This window comes from Nasonia vitripennis, chromosome 3, assembly GCF_009193385.2.
Source record: "Nasonia vitripennis strain AsymCx chromosome 3, Nvit_psr_1.1, whole genome shotgun sequence".
Classification (NCBI taxonomy): domain Eukaryota; kingdom Metazoa; phylum Arthropoda; class Insecta; order Hymenoptera; family Pteromalidae; genus Nasonia; species Nasonia vitripennis.
The window spans coordinates 10,908,616-10,927,500 of record NC_045759.1 but is presented as its reverse complement, the minus strand read 5'-3'; the positions used below and the strand labels follow the sequence as shown (position 1 = coordinate 10,927,500).

General features: G+C 47.5%; 3 protein-coding genes across 10 annotated transcripts in view; 2 read left to right on the top strand and 1 right to left on the bottom strand.

The window, feature by feature from the left end:
• LOC100117496 (latrophilin Cirl) overlaps positions 1-5,744 on the top strand; it is an 86,914-nt gene extending 81,170 nt beyond the window's left edge. For 4 of the 7 annotated variants that reach the window (XM_031926384.2, XM_031926385.2, XM_031926382.2 and 1 more), the window contains 2 exons: positions 1,608-1,961; positions 3,680-5,744. In XM_031926384.2, coding sequence (XP_031782244.1) covers positions 1,608-1,961; positions 3,680-4,432 — 1,107 coding nt within the window. In that variant the 3' untranslated portion in view covers positions 4,433-5,744. Of the gene's footprint in view, positions 1-1,607; positions 1,962-3,679 lie in introns of those variants that run through there. The other 3 variants (XM_032598721.1, XM_031926386.2, XM_032598722.1) reach the window with 2 other exon arrangements.
• A 2,557-nt stretch (positions 5,745-8,301) lies between these two features.
• On the bottom strand, positions 8,302-13,305 carry LOC100678592 (ankyrin repeat domain-containing protein 16-like). Its single transcript, XM_031926392.2, has 4 exons — positions 13,166-13,305; positions 9,930-10,277; positions 8,832-9,095; positions 8,302-8,757 (listed from the first exon to the last, which is right to left on the bottom strand). The coding sequence occupies exons 1-4, from the start codon at positions 13,170-13,172 to the stop codon at positions 8,393-8,395; spliced, it is 984 nt and encodes a 327-aa protein (XP_031782252.1). The 5' UTR covers positions 13,173-13,305; the 3' UTR covers positions 8,302-8,392.
• LOC100117934 (ATP-dependent RNA helicase dbp2) lies at positions 12,931-18,417 on the top strand. Of its 2 annotated transcripts, none has more exons than XM_031926388.2 (8): positions 12,931-13,423; positions 14,051-14,504; positions 14,594-14,952; positions 15,029-15,462; positions 15,538-15,597; positions 17,136-17,366; positions 17,447-17,620; positions 17,704-18,417. In XM_031926388.2, coding segments are annotated over exons 1-8 (1,905 nt in total). In that variant the 5' UTR covers positions 12,931-13,421; the 3' UTR covers positions 17,895-18,417. The 2 variants fall into 2 exon arrangements, with proteins under 2 accessions (XP_031782248.1, XP_031782249.1); XM_031926389.2 differs by lacking the exon at positions 12,931-13,423 and adding an exon at positions 13,519-13,637.
• The last annotated feature ends 468 nt before the right edge of the window (positions 18,418-18,885 follow it).

Genomic DNA, 18,885 nt, shown 5'->3' with positions numbered 1-18,885 from the left:
GAGAGGGGGCGCATCGGAAAATGCTTAATGAGGCGAATTAATCCATAAATAACGGGGGCCAAAAGAGCCGAGTGAGAGAGAAGGAGAGATAAAGGCCGTGCAACCGATTCGTGGAATCCGCTTAATAAGTTCGGAAAAAGGAGTTGCCAGCTGCTGCGAGCGGCCAAACGTGTTAATAGACGCGCGCGGGATAATACGAGCTCCACTTAAGGACATCTTTTACTTTGTCGGGATAGCTGCTCTCCGCGCGGCCGTCTGCTGCAGAGAGCGCGCGCTCAGGTATATAGCGAGAAAGAGAGAGAGAGAGAGAGAGAGAGAGAGAGAGAGAGAGAGAGAGAAAGCTAGCGGAGCACTCGAGAGCTTGCGCGTTCGGAGTAGCAGGGGCCGTGCGCCGGGTCGGTCGTCTCTCGCCGCGGTGGGGGAAATCGTTAGCGAAAATTCATAAATCGCGAGTATTCCCTTAACGACCGTTCTCATTAGTACATTTCTGTGAGGGATAAAACAGCAGGTACACGAAAGCGGCGTATCACCGCGCGCGAGGCATGTGCTCTCCTACCTTCCTCTCTCTTCGGTCCGTCTGGAGGCAATCAGAGTCTGGAGAGTGAGCGAGCGAGCTAGAGAGGAAGTCCGGAAGCCCTAAGAAAATCGCCTCACTTATCATTACGGCTTATTCTACTCCGACGGCGGTGGCCACACTACTCTCGCCCCTTCGGAATTCGTGTCCGGTGTGCGATGCACACGCGAGCCGTAACGTCCGCCGCCGAAAAAGAGGGAAAAAAAGTAAGCCCGAGCTGCACGATAAATCCGATCGAAACTCCTCGCCCGCCCCCCGCTACATATACACGCAGCGTAAAGATCGTCGTCTCTCGCGTGACCTATCTCAATAGGGTACGCGGTGCACGTTCCGCCCGCGAGCAGGAGAGAGAACCGTGATTGCGGCCGATCCCGCGCTCGAAGGAGCAGCAGCTAACGCAAGACGTGCGTGAGGCCCCCGCGTGTACATCTATCTATATATCTCCGGCGTATAGCTATACGCGGCGTAGTATGAGCATTGAAATGCACGGGAGATGATGCGCGCCGGCCTTTCATTTCACTTAGCTTTTGCAGCGCTGCGCTGCTACTCTTTTCCGCAGCCGGGTTTTCGATAACGCCGACGCCGCCGCTGTAAATTGTTGGTCGCCGGAATATTAAAGCCCCCGGGAATTTGCATGAATCATGCCTTAATCAGCTGGCTATGCAAAGTACATTCCATAAAACTCGCGTCTCAGCTGCCCCGTCTCTCTCGTACGCACTCGCGCGCACACACACACACACACACACACACACATACACACTCGCCATCGTGCCATACCATACCCATACCGTCATGCCTGTGTGCCAGAATATCAGTGTGAGTGAGAATCCGTGTGCGTTGCTGGCGTGGATGCAAGAGCGGCGCCGCAAATCAATGAGGCGCGCGCGCACTGTGCGAGAGAGAGAGAGAGAGAGAGAGAGAGAAAGGTGCAGGACGGTGTGCATAATGCATAGGCCATATCGGCGGATAATAAGGCCGCATCGCGCGCAGCGAGGAGATCGAGTGAGTGAGAGGGAGAAATGTTGCTTTGCAGTACCTGGTGTCTACGGGCCAGCGAGGCGGCTGGGGCACTCTGCAGCGTGAGCACCACGCGGCATCTCCCGGCAGCGTGCCCGATGCCGCGAGCGACTCCTCCCCCTGCCCGACGCCGCAGCCAGCCGGCGCCGGCGGACACGCCGTGTCTACGCTGCCCTACGCCCGACATCACCACCACCACCTGCAATACCAACAACAACAACACCACCAACAACTACAACAACAACAACTACACCATCACCACCACCACCAACCACATCACGCCTCCACCTCGCTCTATCCCCAAGCTCCCAACATCCCGAAATCTGCAACCGCCACCTGGGGACCCCTTAACAAAAACCTCACCTGGAAGGTAACTAATTCCGCTGCTTCTTCTGTCTCTCTGTGTGCTTTTTCTTCTTCTCTCTTCTCTGTCCGTGTGTGTGTGCGTGCAGTGTGAGTAGGTAGTTATATTTCACCCGCTCCCCTCCCGAGGATAAGCCCCCTAAACTTTTTTGGCTTTTAGCTCCGGAGCGAATATACACAGTATTATAAAGTATCGACAAGGCGGCCTTCGGCAAACCGCGCGCGCACGCCGCGCAGATTAAAACCACACCTTGAAACGTTGTTGCAAATCCATTAACCTTATCGGTCTACAAATGTTACTTTCCCGTGCGGTCTTTTTCGCCTCGATATCGCCGCGCTGCACTCTCCGCGTGTGACTCACGCCTCGTGAATTTTGCAGCAGCAGCAGCATCCTCTCTCTCTCTCTCTCTCTCTCTCTCTCTCTCTCTCTCTCTGCCTCCGATGTCAGCGTAATTTATTCGCGCGCGCGTCTCGTCAAATTTTTCTTAATCGCCCTGCGGCTTTATATTTACGAGCGACGCGCGCACGAGTATTATCGTAATTAACGAAATACGAACGAGAGAGGGGAAGGAGCATTAAAAGGATCTCGCGCGAGCGCGAGTTTGAAAGGAGCGCGGATAAAGGCCCTGCGTAAATTTTTCCTTTATTCTTTTTTGATCGAGTGCAGTCTCCTCGGATCAGCGGGTGTACAGTTACGTTTCCCACGAAGCTACTGCTTCTTGCTGCTGCCGCCGGGTAAATTTATGAAACGCGCGGAGCCGAGTGAAAATTAGCCGTAAAATATTGACCTCCTGTGCGTGTGCATGTTCCTCGCATGATTCTGTTTTGAAATCACATTAGGCCGTTTTACACTCGCATGCGCTTCCATGTATATGCTATATTCCGCTGCACGACGTCTTCGCACGTGCGAATCGACTGTGCAAGCAAGCCGTCTCTCACCTCTGCTGTGTGTGTGTGTGTGTGTGTTTGTGTGCGCACTACGTTCTCTCCTCGAAAAGTAATAAACTTCAATTATGAGTGCACGCGTGTAATTGTACGAAATACGTTGGGCATGCAACTCGATTCTCCGCTAAATTGCTTCGAAATGAATTTCTAATGGCGTTGCTGCAGTAGCAACTCGCTCACACGAACGCGCGTTTAGGGAGAATCGATGGCAAATTGGCAAACTAACCGACGAGCCAGTATAGCGCTTTGCTTAAAAACGCTTACCTGCAGTATCGCACGCATACACACATATACACACACACACACACACGCCCTTTATAGCCCTCATCCCTTCCAATACGTATATACGCAATAGCTACCCTCTGTGTTCTGTATCTTTCTGTCGTGGACTCTGTGTGTCGTATTATTATAGTATACGGGCTACGGCCGAGCCGCGGTGACCGGCTTGAAAATCCGCTTTATTAATAGCGAGGAATTGGGTTGTCGATTTCGCGTACACGCGCGCAACCCCGACGGATGTGGGTCGAGAATTTCGGAAAAGACAATGATAAAGTATGCGACCGGGGACCAACCCAGTTTCGACATTTTTTCAAGCCGTTCACGTGATTCTCGACGGCGCTCTGCATAATATATAGCTGCTTAGCGTCCACGTGTGTGCGTTGCTTTGTGTTGTTCGTGCGTGTGTTTGTGCTCGTGTAGCGTCGCGCTGCAATAAGGAGCGAAAAGGTCGGCCCGACTAACCCGAGCTCCTCGCTCGGCGCGTCTTCTTTCTGCCCACAGAACATTTCTTTTAAGTCGCAGTCCCGCGACTCGGGCCACGGCGGCTCGGAGCAGGAGGACAGCCCGCGGGTGCTCGGCGGCCAGCCGGGCTACGGACACAGCGCGATGACGCTCCAGGGCTACTCGCTGAGGGCGCGCGAGCGCCGGCTGCTCGGCGAGCTCGAGGTCGGCTCGCGAGCCACCACCGGCCGGCGCGCCGCCTCGCCCTACAACCACACCTACACCGAGATCCGCGACGCCCGACACCAGCAGCACTACGCCCAGCAGCACGGATACGGGCTCTCGCAGCACATGCAAGACGACCCCGTCTACGAGGAGATCGAGCGCGCCCAGGGCGTCCTCGGTATCGGCGGCGGCTGTCCCGAGGCGGCCCAGGCGGCCTCCGACATGAGCGACGAGGACGGCCGCCGGCAGAGCGACATGTCGCGCCAGTCGTCGCGCAGCTACGGCGACCACCGGCCCCTCATACCCTACTCGCCGGCGGCCGAGCGCAGCCTCGAGGCCGCCTGGGCCCTCGAGAAGCTGCGTCGGCAGCACCAAGCCTCCTCCAGGCCGGAGCTCGAGCAGCAGCAGCAGCAGCTGAGGCCGCAGGCGCAGCTCCAGCACCAACACCAACAGCTGCAGCAGCAGCAGCAGGACCACACACGGACGGTTGCGGTCCTCGACGGCCACACGGTCGTCTGCCACCTGCAGCCCCAGGCCGAGCTGTACGCGGCTCGCGGACTCGCGCCCCCGTCCTACAGCGAGTGCTAGAGACACTGTGATGACGACGACGCTGAGCTGCGCGCCCGGATAGACATATCGCCCCCCCCCCCTCCACTACCCCTACGCAGCCGTGTACTCCGAGGTTCTTTCTTCGCTCCTCGACGCCAACTTTGTAGAATCGACCCTTGACCCCTACCCGTCCGCACTGTACATTCGTGGCCCACTTCTGTACTTCTCTATTCCAAGTCTCTATCTCGAGCGTTATGTTTCAGTCCAAGAATGTTATTTTTATAAATATATATATATATATGATGATGATGAAGATATATATAAATATACGTATACATATATAAATATTGATATGCGTACGGTGAGCGCGTGCGGTGGACACGACACGGGTTTAACGTACGTGCGAGCCGCTGCGGCGAGAGAGAATGAGAGAGAAAGCATAAGGGACGCGCGCCGCGACACGTTGCGCGCGTGTCAGCGATTTCCCGAACGATACACGGAAAGAGCGAAACTTAGTCACTGTTTTTTACTATTTTTTAACAAAGCATGAGAGAGGAGGAAGAGATGAGGAAAGAAAATATGAGAATGAGAGTATATATATATATATATATATATATATATGCGTACGTCTATCTCCTAATCGCGTCTAATCCAACTCGTAATCAGGTTAAGGAAACCCGCGCGCTATTTATTTTTTTAGCACTCGTAAGCGTTTCTAAGGTATAGCATAGAGATATAAATGAATATATATATATGAAAATAAATAAATATAAATAAAATAGGAGGACAAAAAAGTAAATATACGCAGTTTTAGGGAAAAGCGAGAGAGAGGAGCGTAAAAGTGGAATATTGTGATTAATCGAGTGCGCGCGGGAGCGCTCAGTCTCTGTCTGTATCTCTATCTATCTCTCTCTCTCTCTCTCTCTCTCTGATGATCTGCATGGCCAAGCCATCTGAGAAGCCGAATGCCTTTTGTGTCGCGCAGCAGCAAGCCACCTTTGCCGTCAGATGTGCACGCGCGCGCGGATCCCAAGTCTTTCAGTTCGTGTCAGCGTTGTTGTCGCATACAAAACGACCAATTCTTCTACTTCTTGCTTCGGAGTTTCCCTAGCGGCGGAAAGAAGGAATAAAAAACCAGAGCATTTCTCAGAAGGCATCGTCAATGCTGCATACGTTTCTTTTCCTCGATCCAATCAGCTATACAGGCGTGACTCCCGGCCCGGACGACTATCCGCGCCGGGAGGGCTCGCCGGGAAAGCCAGTTTTTTAATACGATAAATAGGCGTAATTGCATTAAATAGTAAACAGCTGTGTTAGGTGTGTAAATGTTCCCTCGTGTCACCGCACTAACTAAACTAAACGAATCGAATATACCCGGACCTTCTAACTTCTCATAATAGCCTACTCCCCGCATCCCCCTTGATTTTCAAAGTCTGATCTTGTTGCATCACACAAACACACACGAAGATTTTTCCAGTGCGCGATGATCGAAGAGCGGCGCAGATAGTATAACCGACATGATTGTAAAATCCTTGCATTCCATCCACTTATAAGATTTTGCGCAAGCATGCATAGAATTCGAGGAGCAGAGTGATCGAGAATATATATATATATATATATATATATATATATATATATATATATATATATATATATATATATATATATATTATATAGTGTAATGTTAGGCTGCAAGTGAGAACTCCGTTCCTGCGCGAAACGAACGAGTTTGTAAGAAAGTCTATACAATACGAGTGTATCTTTTACGGGAAACGACGACAGCCATAACGATGTTTTCAGTCGTTGCGGATATTAATTTCGAGTGCAGCGTTATTGCCGCGAAAATCGTCGCGCGCTCGACGCCAGAAATTTTTGTAAATATTGTAAATATAGCTTTGTACATGTTGAACACTTGTAATGTTTAAGCGCGATTGACGACAACCCACGTAAAAGTTAATGTGAAATATCCGAGTAAGCAAAATTATTACTAAGTAGCAACAAATTTAACAGTTAATGTGAGAAAAGAACCGCGCGTTAGTCGTAAGTATCGAACATAATGGGCATGTAAATAAATTAAGTGAAGAAGTTAAGTACGGAAAGTCCTAAATAATCATTGGCTGATATTTAATGAAAAATGATTCCATCGAAGTAGACTCGTCGAACAAATGATAAATTTAACTGCCTTCCGTAAAACGGTGTGTGGCATTTAATAACTTAAGGGGATGTCGTCCCAAAAAACACTGTTTTTTGATTACATAAAACTTTTCGAATAAAGTTTGCAAATAAAAAACCGAGTCTGTAGCGCCGTAGTGTTAAGTTTAATGAATCGTTCTACCGAAAGAAAAATTCGATCGGACTTTCTGTTTTTCTAGAAGTTTGAGGATAAAAAATACATATACACCCCGTGGCGGATTTGCAAAGCTTTTGGGACGACATCCCCTTAACAGCGAACGGAAAAAAGTAAACTCTGAACAACCGCTGGTATATACTTCGAGCCAGACAGACGGATAAGCCGCAGGTTTTACCTTATCTCTAGCCAATTGATAAAGTATAACGTTTAGCCTCACTGCCATCTGCAATACATATATACGTTTCAAAAGTCATTGCGTGTCAATTACGTTTAAATCGAACAGAAGTAAAAAAAATGTAACAGATTTAAAGAAAAACATTGTTGATATTTGTTCAATTGTTCTCTACTTGTAAGCCGAATTCATGCCATGAGATGTATGGTTTTTTTAAAACGAGTTCGTTGTATAAATTGATCGTTAGTTCATAATATTAACTTGGAATGAACTAGCGCGCCGAACGGGTGAAGCAAATAATTTCCGGTCCTCGACGGGCTTTGTTTAATAATTTTGTATGCTTCTAAGACTGTCTGATGATACAACGGAGTAAATAAATGTGTACCAATCTTGAAAAACTCGATTTCTTTATTTCCATCTCGCCGCAACCCTGCAGAAACTCGTTTTTAACGTGAATCTCCATCAGTACACGAAAAGAGAGCGGAGCACGAGTAAAGCAACCTCGGTGTTCGTGCTCTATACCCGATCCACATACACATCACTAAAAGACCTGCTACTGTATTCCTTATTCCGACCATAAAATTTGAAGCAGCGTGCATGGACAAAGAAAAGAGATGTGTATGTACCCACCGCCGTATAAACGAACGCGCGCGCGGAGTAACTTGAGAGACCGCCGCGGGAGAAAAAACAGTTATACCACTGTACTGCACGACCGCAGTATGAAAATAGTTTAATTTATTCAGTTAATCCGGTAATTAAACGACTCGATAATTTATTTACCTTCACAGCTAAACTTTCTATTTTTTGCTCCCGCGGTAACTCCCTCCGAACATGTATAATATATATGAAGCCTTTCTTATTAATATTTCAGTAGCGCGCCTCGGTCCGCCATAAGTTTTATTCTAAAAATCAGACAGATAACGCTAGCTCAGCGAAAACCGGCCGGAGGATTATCACCGCTTTCGGAGGGGGCTTATATAGAGGTACGTGGACACATAAAATCTTTATTACAATGCTCATCAGTAGTTTTTGTATCTTAGTACTGATTGCGCAGCTCGCTTCTGCTAAAACTTGACGATACGCCATGTTTGTTGTTGCTCTTGTTTGCGCAACATCCCGATGCTTATTTCGCCGAGTGAGCCAAGGGAAAATTCTGTAATAGAAGAGAGCAAACTCCCCGCTGGAAAGCGAGGCTCGCTATAACAAAGAGCTATACCTGCGTATCTGCTCGACGTTTTGAAGTTGGCTTTTTCAATAACATATCCTTCAGACGCGTATACCCACGGCCAGGTATGGAAGAGCCGATGCTCAAATTTGTTTGATTAAAATTTGCATTACTTATTAAATGCGCTGCTACTGGAGGCAAAGAAGAAATTTAATAATTGGTCTATCGTGCAAAATTAGTTGTACCTGTATTTTCAATTTCATTTACAATTAACGAAAACACGGGCGTACATAACGGAAGGAACAAATCGAGTTATCCCTGCCCGAGTAGCCTCTTCCTCAGAATAGTCGCAGCCTCGTGCTGCTTGTTCCTCTCGGCGACCTGCAGAGGAGTGATGCCAAAGTGCGCCGGGGCGTCTATCCTGATCTCGGGCCGTTCCGCGAGATATTGAATCGCCGCCACATTGCCAACGGAAGCCGCGACGTGCAGAACGCTCTGTCCCACGTTATCCAGGGCCCCGAGGCAAGCCCCTTGTTTGAGCAGGTAATCCGTTACATTGAAATTCAGACTCTTGACAGATTCATGTAACGGCGTCGAGCCGGCCGAGTCTCGCGACTCCAGCAGTTCGGGCTTCGCCGCCAGAAGTATCCCCAGCGCGTCCTGACAGGCGTGCAGAGCTGAAAACTTCCGGTTAATCTCTCGGAGACTCGGGGGGGAATTAGCGGATTCTGTTTTTGTTGTATTCGAGTACCTGCGATGTGGAGGGCCGTCCTGCCGTTGTTGCTGCGGTCGTCGACGCAGCGAGCCGAGGCAGCGAGAAGCTGGTCGATTATCGCGGGGTCACCGACACGACAGGCCAGCAGAAAGGGCGTCCAGCCGTCTTTGTTCCGCAGAGAGACGTTCGCGCCGGATTCCAGGAGTTTCTTCACGCAGAGCTGCGCCTCCGGGCCGGACTTGGTGCAGGCCAGCATCAGGGGCGTCCAGTCCGCGCGCTTCAGCGGGTCTATCTCGGCACCTATATGCGTGAATTCGTTAAAAATCGATTCGTCGTTATCGCATCGTTATTGTTAAAAAATATAAAGGTTGAATTTTGGGGAGGTAATATCGGGTTTATCGGAGTGAAACATGAAAAATACCGATACACGCGCGGTTCACGCAGTAATTGAAATTTTTCGGAGAACTCGTCGGCGGCGGCGGCGGCGGCGGCGGGAACGACACGCCCCAATGTCCATCGCTACGTTAAAATATAACTCCAAATAGAGTCCCGCGAGAGGGGGAGTGAGAAAAAAAAGTTGAAAACTCACACGCCCTTAAAGAGAGCGTTATCGCCCGCGAGCGAGGAACTTGGGGATTCTCTACTGATTACTGTATAAGCGCCATCTAACAGCCATAACAGGCTCGCGAGAGAGGGGCACTTTGCTCGCGATATACTTTTTCTCCACTCATTTTAAGCCGTGTACGGAGCCGTGTCGCGCTGCGCACAAAGGCGAGCGTCGTTTCTTCGCCACCTCTCGCTAATGCGTCCGCTAATTCGCCAGCGCGATAATTTTTCCCATCGGCAATCATAGTCGTCGAGTCTAATCGACCGGTTAAATATTCATGCGCAGGCGTTTGGTTATATATATATCTCGCTCTCTCTCTCTCACTGTGTATGTACGCGATGACGAGAATGACTTCGCGTGATGTGTTTTGAAGTGTATAATACGCCGGCTATAAGCTGCCTTGTGCATATGCGCGCCGCCAAGTACGTATGGAAATGCGGGAGAGAGAGAGAGAGAGAGAGAGAGAGAGAGAGTAAGCACAAGCGACGCCGTTTGAATAAGTAAAGGTATAAAGTATGAGTACATACCTTGTTGAATAAGGTATCGCAAAACATCGTATCTGGCGAACTGGGCAGCCTCGTGCATGGGCCTCTTCATGTCTAGATTAGCGACGTCGGCCGGTCTGTATTCCGCTGCTGCTGGCTTGGCCGGCCAATTTTCGCATAAATACTTGACGACGCGGATGCGGCCCTCGCGCGCCGCGACGTGCAGCGCCGTGTCGCCGCTGCTCTCGTGCCTATAAACAGTCCAGTCGCTTTGTTTACCCCCCGCCTCCAGCGCGGCTCTGACTCCGTCCAAATCGCCGGCCTGGCACGACTGCAAGAACCGCCTGGACAGGCTGCGATCGATGTCCTTTTCCGTCATTTTCCCAGCAGCTATGGAAAAAAAACGGGAATACGATAAACGTTAAATTAATAATAGAGGAGGAGACAGAGAGCGATAAATTCTCGGCATTGAAATTCCGAGTCATAAGCGCGGGGGGCGAGGGTCTGCTCGCTCGCAACTCTCTGAGATAACTGAATGCGCGAGGGGGAGCGTCGTCTAATCCGGCGCCCTCGAAGCCAAGGGAGCAGAATAAACTGAGACTTCACGGTTCACACACTCGGCCGAATTGAATCTATATCTGGAATACACTAAGCATTTTTCCATCCGTCCCTCCGCCGGTCCGCGTATGTGTACAGAGAGAGAGAGAGAGAGAGAGAGAGAGAGAGAGAGAGAGAGAGAGAGAAAGAGAGAGAGAGAGAGAGAGAGAGAGAGAGACACGTACCGTACATCCGTAATCCCGGCGCGACGACGCGCGCACACACACGTTGTAATGAATGTTAGAAGAGTTTTTATTACCTGGCTCAATCAATACGACATCTAGATTGGATATAGCAGATGTTGTGCAGCCAAGAGAGAGAACAATAAGGCGCGCGCCGCGCGGCGTACACAAATAAGTGTCTATAGGAGCGCGGTATAGGTATCTACGCGATGTAAGAAAAGCCTGCAGCGATTCTATAGCCCTTTCACCGCGGTTCTCGCAAATATTATAAATACCGCGCGCCGGGCAAAAATGAATACTAAAGAGCGATATTAATTAAAAAAATGCAGATTCCCTTTTTCATTATAAGCGTGGCGGCAGCCCTCGCCCCCCGCGTGTCTCCTCTCTCTCTCTCTCTCTCTCTCTCTCTCGTAATGCATTCAATGAGCCGGGGGCTCATAATTCTCGAGCTTACGCGACTTTTCGTTCATGAATATTTGCGAGTATCGGACACACGCCAGTGCTGCAGCGCCGAGAGCGCGCGGAGTGAAAGTGCGTATGCTGCGCTCTGCAGTGCACCACACGGCCTATAGCTGTATACACCTCGAAGAATGCTCTCCTCTCGGCCGCCTCGGTATATAACTGTATACATGAATGGGACGGTGTGCAGGGGGAGGGGGAGTATACCATAGCCGATGCCGAGAATGCACGTAATAGAGCTGACGTCTCCTTCTAGCGCGCATTGTCTGTGCCCCCCATACCTATAGTTACATTATACGCGCATATATAGGTGCGTGCGCTTAGCCATAGGTGCGTCGCCGTCGTCGCGTCCTCGTCAGCGGGAAAAGCGCGAGTATAGAGGGTAGGGGATATGACGCTATGGTGTGGCACGCGGCTTATAGGCAGCGGCCGAGGCTGCTTTTCAATTTTAAAAGGGACTCCTCGCGTACTCTCTGCCGCTGCTGCAACGTCGATATTTTTTCGATGGTTAGTATATATGGCTCTTTCTCTACTTCGCTGCGCCGCTGGATTATACCTATCTCTGCTGCAGCTCACGCGTCGATACGTACGCAGGGGATTTAACTGGCCGAGAGAGCTGCCGGTCATTACGATAAGCTTTGGGAAAATCGGCCTCGAAGGAAAGCATCGATCATAATATTATAAAATATTCGGGTTACGGTACACAGAGCTGAGATCGCATCGCTTCGGACTGGTGGGGTGCACCACCTATACGTGTGGGTTACGGCCGGAGCAGCAGCGCAGCAGCAGCAGCAGAGGATAAGAGAAAGAGAAGACGAAGGAGAGAAGGAGAATGAACTCGAGCGGCGGCAGCGGCGTCTTCGAGGGGAGAGAACGGGCTGCTGCTGCTGCTGCTGCTGCTGCTGCTGGGAGATGGGAGCGAGCGGCGGCGGCGCAGGATTCCTGCCGGGAGATTCGATCGAGGCGGGGGAGTCACTCGACTGGTGTGAAAATTGCGGAGCTGCGATCTTGGGCTAGATGGCGCCACTTACTGCTGCCTGCTGCCTCTCTTTCTCGCTCGCTCTCGCGCTCGCGTGCGCTGCACCGCGGGGCGCAGATTAGATTTGATGATTCGCGATTGTTATTGCTCTGATGAAATTTTCGAAACAAGGACGATCGATGTCCAAGACTTTATTGGGTCGAATGGAAATTTGATTTGGCTTATTGGAGTTCAATGTTACGACGAGGGTCATCGAACGTTTGAAAATTTTATTGCAAATACACGTTTTAGAGTTTGTTCAACTGTCGCGAATGTTTGTATTCTTGGTGATTCCAAAGAGCCATGCATGATGCATACCACTGGAGGATTTGGCAAACTACACAATGTAACAAACCTGTTATATTAAAACAACGCGTATTTTTTAACGTGTAAGGATTCGATGTTAAATTGCATTAAATGCACATTCAAACTTGGCTCTTTAAATTCCTCTCGTTTCACGAGTTTCTCGCGTCTTGTTCAGAACACGAAACCATCGAACAAGCCTAAGACGGAATATTCTGCAATCAAAGCGAAATTTGTCCACGATAATTACGCTAACCTTATCGGCAGAATTAATCATTTGCATCTGCAAAAACCCGAAGAGCAAACGATTCTCAATCCATATTCAACAAGAAAATAGCAAAATTATACCAAAAAAATCTTGACAAAATGTAAAACAAAATACGATCGAAACGGTATTCCGATTGGCCAAGACCAGTCCAGGTTCACGTTTCGCCCTCTCATATTTCCGCATTTACGTGCACATGGGACCGGTGTGGAACAGTAGAGACTGTAGAGTGTAGAGAGAGAGAGCACGCGCTCGAACACCGACGCTTCCGCATCTCCCCACCCTTACAACTAAATAATAACCCTTTTACTGCTCTATCTCTATATAGCCGCTAACAACAATACACCGAAACTATGGAACATCCAGTCAATACCGCGCGAAGACCTTCCGAGGGAATGCAATCACTGATCGGCAGAACAGCAATTGTTAATACTTGTAACAAATAAACATTTACCTGGCATACGTGCAGCGCCATTGACGCCCTGAGGGACTATTTTTCGTCGGCGCTCGCAGCGCCGCAAGGCACCTCGTCGGCCATTTTGTTTCCCGCAATTCTCTCCTCTTGTTCTCGATGCGGCAAAGCCGACCGCGGAGCGTTACTGACAGACCTCTTCCCGACAGGACTACGCACCGACGAGCTGCGATCTCGCCGAAATCTTCTGTTTTTCATCGAGCTCGTCCTTTTTGATACGTCTGCTCAATAAATAACCATGTGAGTAAACTCGTTTGTATTTTTCTGATTTTCATGATTCGGATTGTGGGAAGCTATTAGGAGGACTTTTTTCCCGAGGTTTCTGGAGACGGCTGGACTGACAGCGGCTCGTCGCTTTCGTAATGTCTGCGGCACCAGCTAGAATCCACTAATTTTAATAATAGATCGCACCTAGATACTGAAAAATCGCGTGGCATTCTTTCCGCGGCGAAATGTAAGGCTTTATTGTTATTGTCTCAGTCGGCATTTCATGTTGTAGTTATTTATTGCGATTTTTCTCGAGAACTAAGTTGTATAGTACGCATTAGAAGAATTCGATTAGGGCAGGACTGTAGTGCGCAATTTGTATCGCAAGATACATGCTTATTAGAATCAAAAATCGTTGCAAAACCATAATACTACGTTGTAACAGTAACATACTCACGCAATTGTATAATTCAAGGTCATGGGGATTTCCAAGCTAATGTTTTAATTGCAAGATGTACACTTTCAATACTTTTGACTAATAGAATTGCAGCTATGCAGGGAAACTGTAGTGGAACAAACAAATGCTAAAATTTTAACTCAAACATTTAGGAAAAATATGATATTAGATCACAAATAAATATGAGACATTGTTTTCAACAGGGCTTACCGTGACCGTGACCGTGGTGGTGACCGTCGAGGAGGTGTTGGAGGAGGTATGGGCGGCGGAAGTGGCCTTCGTGGAGGTGGTGGAAGATTTGGTGGAGCTGGTGGAGGTAGCAGAGATGGAGGTAGCCGCTTTGGCGGAGGTGGAAGAGATGCTGGCAGAGGATTTGGAGGTGGCTCTTTCAAAAATCAGCAACCTGGCGAACGCCTGCGCAAACCAAGATGGGATATGAGTACTCTGCAACCATTTAGAAAGGATTTTTACCAGCCACACTCAAATGTTGACAGCCGTGGTCCCCATGTTGTTGAGGCATACAGATCTGACAAAGAAATCACAATCAAAGGAACTAATGTTCCTGGTCCAAATATTTACTTTGAAGAAGGTGGTTTTCCAGATTACGTATTAAATGAGATACGTAGACAAGGTTTTGGGGAGCCTACTGCTATTCAGGTTAATATCAGTTTTATCTTTTTTATTTTTTATTAAATCACATATAACATATATTTCTTGAAATGTACTTATGGATGATATTTTTCCAGGCACAAGGCTGGCCTATCGCATTATCAGGAAGAGATATGGTTGGTATTGCCCAGACAGGTTCTGGAAAGACTTTAGCTTATATCCTTCCTGCTATTGTACACATCAACAACCAGCCTCGTCTACAACGAGGTGATGGACCCATTGCCTTAGTTTTGGCTCCTACTAGAGAATTGGCCCAGCAGATTCAACAAGTTGCTGCAGATTTTGGCGTTTCATCGCAAGTAAGAAATACTTGCATATTTGGTGGTGCTCCTAAAGGACCACAAGCCCGTGATCTGGAACGTGGTGTTGAAATCTGCATAGCTACCCCAGGTCGTCTAATTGACTTTTTGGAGCGTGGAACGACAAACTTGCGCAGGTAATTAGACTTTTTTTTCACAGTTTTTGTAGTTAACGATTTATCCAATCAGGTACTAAATTGATCTTGTTTTTAGGTGCACTTACTTAGTATTGGATGAAGCTGATCGCATGTTAGATATGGGTTTTGAACCCCAAATTAGAAAAATCATAGAACAAATCAGGCCCGATCGTCAGACTCTTATGTGGTCGGCAACGTGGCCGAAGGAAGTTCGTAATTTAGCAGAAGAATTTTTGACTGACTATATACAAATCAATATTGGATCACTGCAGTTGGCAGCTAATCACAATATTTTACAAATCGTCGATGTATGCGAAGAGTACGAAAAAGAAGGAAAACTTATGAAACTTTTGGAAGAAATTTCACAAGAGGCAGAAAACAAAACCATAATTTTTGTTGAGACGAAGAGGAAAGTTGATGAAATCACAAGGGCAATCAATAGGTATGGCTGGCAAGCAATTGGTATTCATGGAGATAAAAGCCAGCAAGAACGAGATTACGTGTTGAATCGTAAGCTAACTTGTTTTATATATATGATTTCGTTTACGATATCACTCTATTAACATTGATATTTTTCGCCTGCAGAGTTCAGAAGTAGCAGATCTGCCATTTTAGTGGCAACTGACGTGGCTGCTAGAGGATTAGGTAAGCATTAGTTTGAAAATTTATACGTACGACGATGTAAGGGTCAGGCTGTGATGGTTACTATAAGGTCGAAACTTTTGACGTTCAAACGTGGCAACGGATAACGGCAGCATGTGCCAGACTGATTAATACTAAAGTTCTATAATCGACGGAAATTAATAATTCATAGTCTTTATAAGTCTAGCTCATGAATTAATAGAAACGCGCAAAGGAAGGTTGTATTTAGCAAACTGTGATGGAGAACTTAAGGACATAATACTTCTTTTAGATTTAGAAATTACCGGAATCTCCGCAAGAATTTATGCGATCAAACATCTCCACGTTAGTGCTTGTATTTAAATCGTATTTATAAGGTTTACTTTAAGGTCGGTGCAAGTAAGCACTAGACACGTTCGAATACTTGTTACAATTACTATATAAATTTATGAATTTCATGATGATGACACACAAGTTTCGTATGGATATTCATATTCGTTAAAAAAAGAGAAAGTAAATTTATATGTTATTGTCAAGTATTTTGATCTATTTCAGCAGTGAAAAAGGATAGTAAGGAAAGTTAATTCCGAAAGTCAGTCTCAATAAAAAAACAACGAAGTCTTGTCAGTCTGGTAGTAACTTGCTGTTCTATGTGTTTTCAGAGGCACATGCGACGGAGTTTTATCAATGATAAGAACTCTGGAGAAGCTTGCTTTGGAATATATAAATGAATGGGGCGTGACTGCTGGTCGTCGCCCCCACGCAACAAGCTAACCTTACGCTGTGCCTCAACCTGCCGTGCCACTCAGAACAGACACACTCTTACTCTATACCTGCGACGGTCCAAAGTATGGAATTCGTAATGCTAGGGCGACTAGTGTGTGAGATGACAATCACACGCATAGCAAAGCAAAATCACGCCCACTTGTTATATTGTATTGTTAGGATGTAAGTCGCCAAGATATCGTCTCTCGGAATGTTGCGACTTGTACTTTGTAAAAGAATTTATACGTGAGCGGACGGTCTTCATACGCAACGAATTCTTTTAAAAAGTACTGCGAAACTGGTGAACGCGTGAAATAAGAGTAAAAGAGGCGATTCTTGATGCACGGAAAACAGAGATATACGTACACGGGCCCGGTTCAAGAGCTAGCTTGGTTGCGGCTTCGAGTGCGGCCTCAGCTTGCAGCGCAAGACAGAGATTTGTCAAAGACCAGCTCACACAGATCCATACTTTGGTGCGGGAGAGGGGGGTGTGGCAGAGTCCCTAAGACTAAGTCGATCGAGCTCGCTGAACTAAACGATCAAGCGAGACTCCTAAGTGAACAACCATCTGAGCTTTGATTCCTCTACATTTTCAAAAAAATGTAATTTACATTTGCAGCTATAGCAAAATACAGGTAACTACAGCACACGCTTGCTCTTTGTGGTATCGAGTTTTATTCTTATTTTTTTTCTTCATCGCGCCATAATTTAAGTTCATCTAACGATTTCGTTTATTAAAAACCACAAAGAAACAAGTACCTTGTTGTTCTGCAATCGTCATTAGTCTCTTTGCGCAGATGTGGAAGACGTCAAATTCGTGATAAATTTGGACTATCCATCCAACTCGGAAGATTACGTCCACCGTATCGGACGTACCGGAAGGTCGCAGCGCACGGGCACAGCATATGCCTTTTTCACGCCCGGAAATGCTCATAAGGCTAACGACCTCATTCAAGTGCTCGAAGAGGCCAAACAGGTCGTCAATCCCAAGCTGTACGAACTGTCCAGGAATCCCGGAGCGTACAAACGTAAGTACACTCATTGGCTCTAAACGAATGTGAGAGTTTTGAGGTACAACTCTAACACCCATGGTCTTTGATTCTCACAGGCGGCAGATTTGGAGGTGGAGGCCGCAGCGGTGGACCTCGAGGCTTCGGAGGTCGAGGCGGTGGCCCTCGCGGAGGTCGAGGTGGCCGCGACGACCGTGGCAGTGGCGGAGGCCGATTCAACGACCGTAGCGCCGACCGAAGCGGAAATAAGTGGGGCGGAGGCATCGGTGGAGGTGAGCTGCGCTACTATACCCTCCCACTTCTCTTATTCCTAAAAAAGCAACTGCTCACTAAAAACATCAATTTTCGTTTACAGGTGGACTGGGAAGTGGTACCGGCGGCTACGGAAGTAAACCCTACGCGAGTAGTCAGAGTAGCTACGGAGGAGGTCTCGGTGCAGGTGCTGGACTTGGAGGTGGAGGTCTGGGAAGCAACAGCTATGGACAAAACGGAAGCGCGTATGGAACCAGCGGCAATAGTTACAATCGGCCGCAGAACGGCTACTGAATGTCCCGCGACAAAGGCGAACAATAAAGACACTATGTAAATTAGAGAACTGAAGAGAATATGAGGACTGGTCTGGGATACTTTAACACAGTTATAGACAAACCTTTTTTTATTTGTAATTTAAGCGGTTAATTTTTTAACGTCTAAGTTCTGGATTGCAACTATGATCTGTTGAATCGAGAGAAAGTACGAGTATTGCATTATATTAGGATATCTAGATGTGTAACAACACCCTTCTGAGGTGGTTGCACTATAACTGTAGTTAGGACCAGCTATGATTCTATGTATATGTATTTGTGTTTTGATATAGATTCTTTAACTATTCCTACGCGGATTAGCCTTTTCTTTTTCTTCCTATAAGTCTGTAGAATAGCGACGATTATGACTTTACCTATAGCATTATAAAAATAACTTCATAAAACATTGTTATTTAATATACACATCTTTTAAAAAAGCTAACAAAAGCGTCTGCATGTATAGCGATTATCCTATCGTCAAATAAAACAACGTTTTGAGCAGAATACATTCGGCTTTCGCCATTTTTTTTTTCACCTGTCACTTTCATTCGGAGGTAAACGACGTTAGTGTAATCCACCTGTCTATCAAACTCGTGACGCGCAGGTCGAAAAAACTCGCATACACATCTGACGTAACAAAGATAAGGTAGCTATCATCGCCTCTCGCGTTTTAGATTGCAGCAAATGATCAGACTGCGCGTGCTTAATCAGCTCTTCCAACAGAATTTTTTCACCTCCTGTTAGTCGTGAATTGCAAATGCCGTTTTGAAAGAATCTTCTCTTATCGCACTGCGGCGATGCGGCGCCTCATTCTGCAGGTCGACCGAGTGCATCGAGGCTCATTATACGCCGATATTGCATCGGTCGTACATAGGGAAAAATAGGCGGCTGTCATTGGCCGCTAGCTTTGTATCAAGAATCACCCGATCTGCCGCCGCACTAATTCATCGCGGGGTGCGATAAGGATGTTTACG

Coding starts and splice junctions, on each gene's coding strand:
- LOC100678592 (XM_031926392.2), bottom strand. Junction 9,096..9,929: donor GCGATACCTTATTCAACAAG/GTATGTACTCAT, acceptor TCACGCATATAG/GTGCCGAGATAGACCCGCTG. Junction 8,758..8,831: donor GACGGCCCTCCACATCGCAG/GTACTCGAATAC, acceptor GGAAGTTTTCAG/CTCTGCACGCCTGTCAGGAC.
- LOC100117934 (XM_031926388.2), top strand. Junction 14,953..15,028: donor GGAACGACAAACTTGCGCAG/GTAATTAGACTT, acceptor TCTTGTTTTTAG/GTGCACTTACTTAGTATTGG. Junction 15,463..15,537: donor ACGAGATTACGTGTTGAATC/GTAAGCTAACTT, acceptor TTTCGCCTGCAG/AGTTCAGAAGTAGCAGATCT.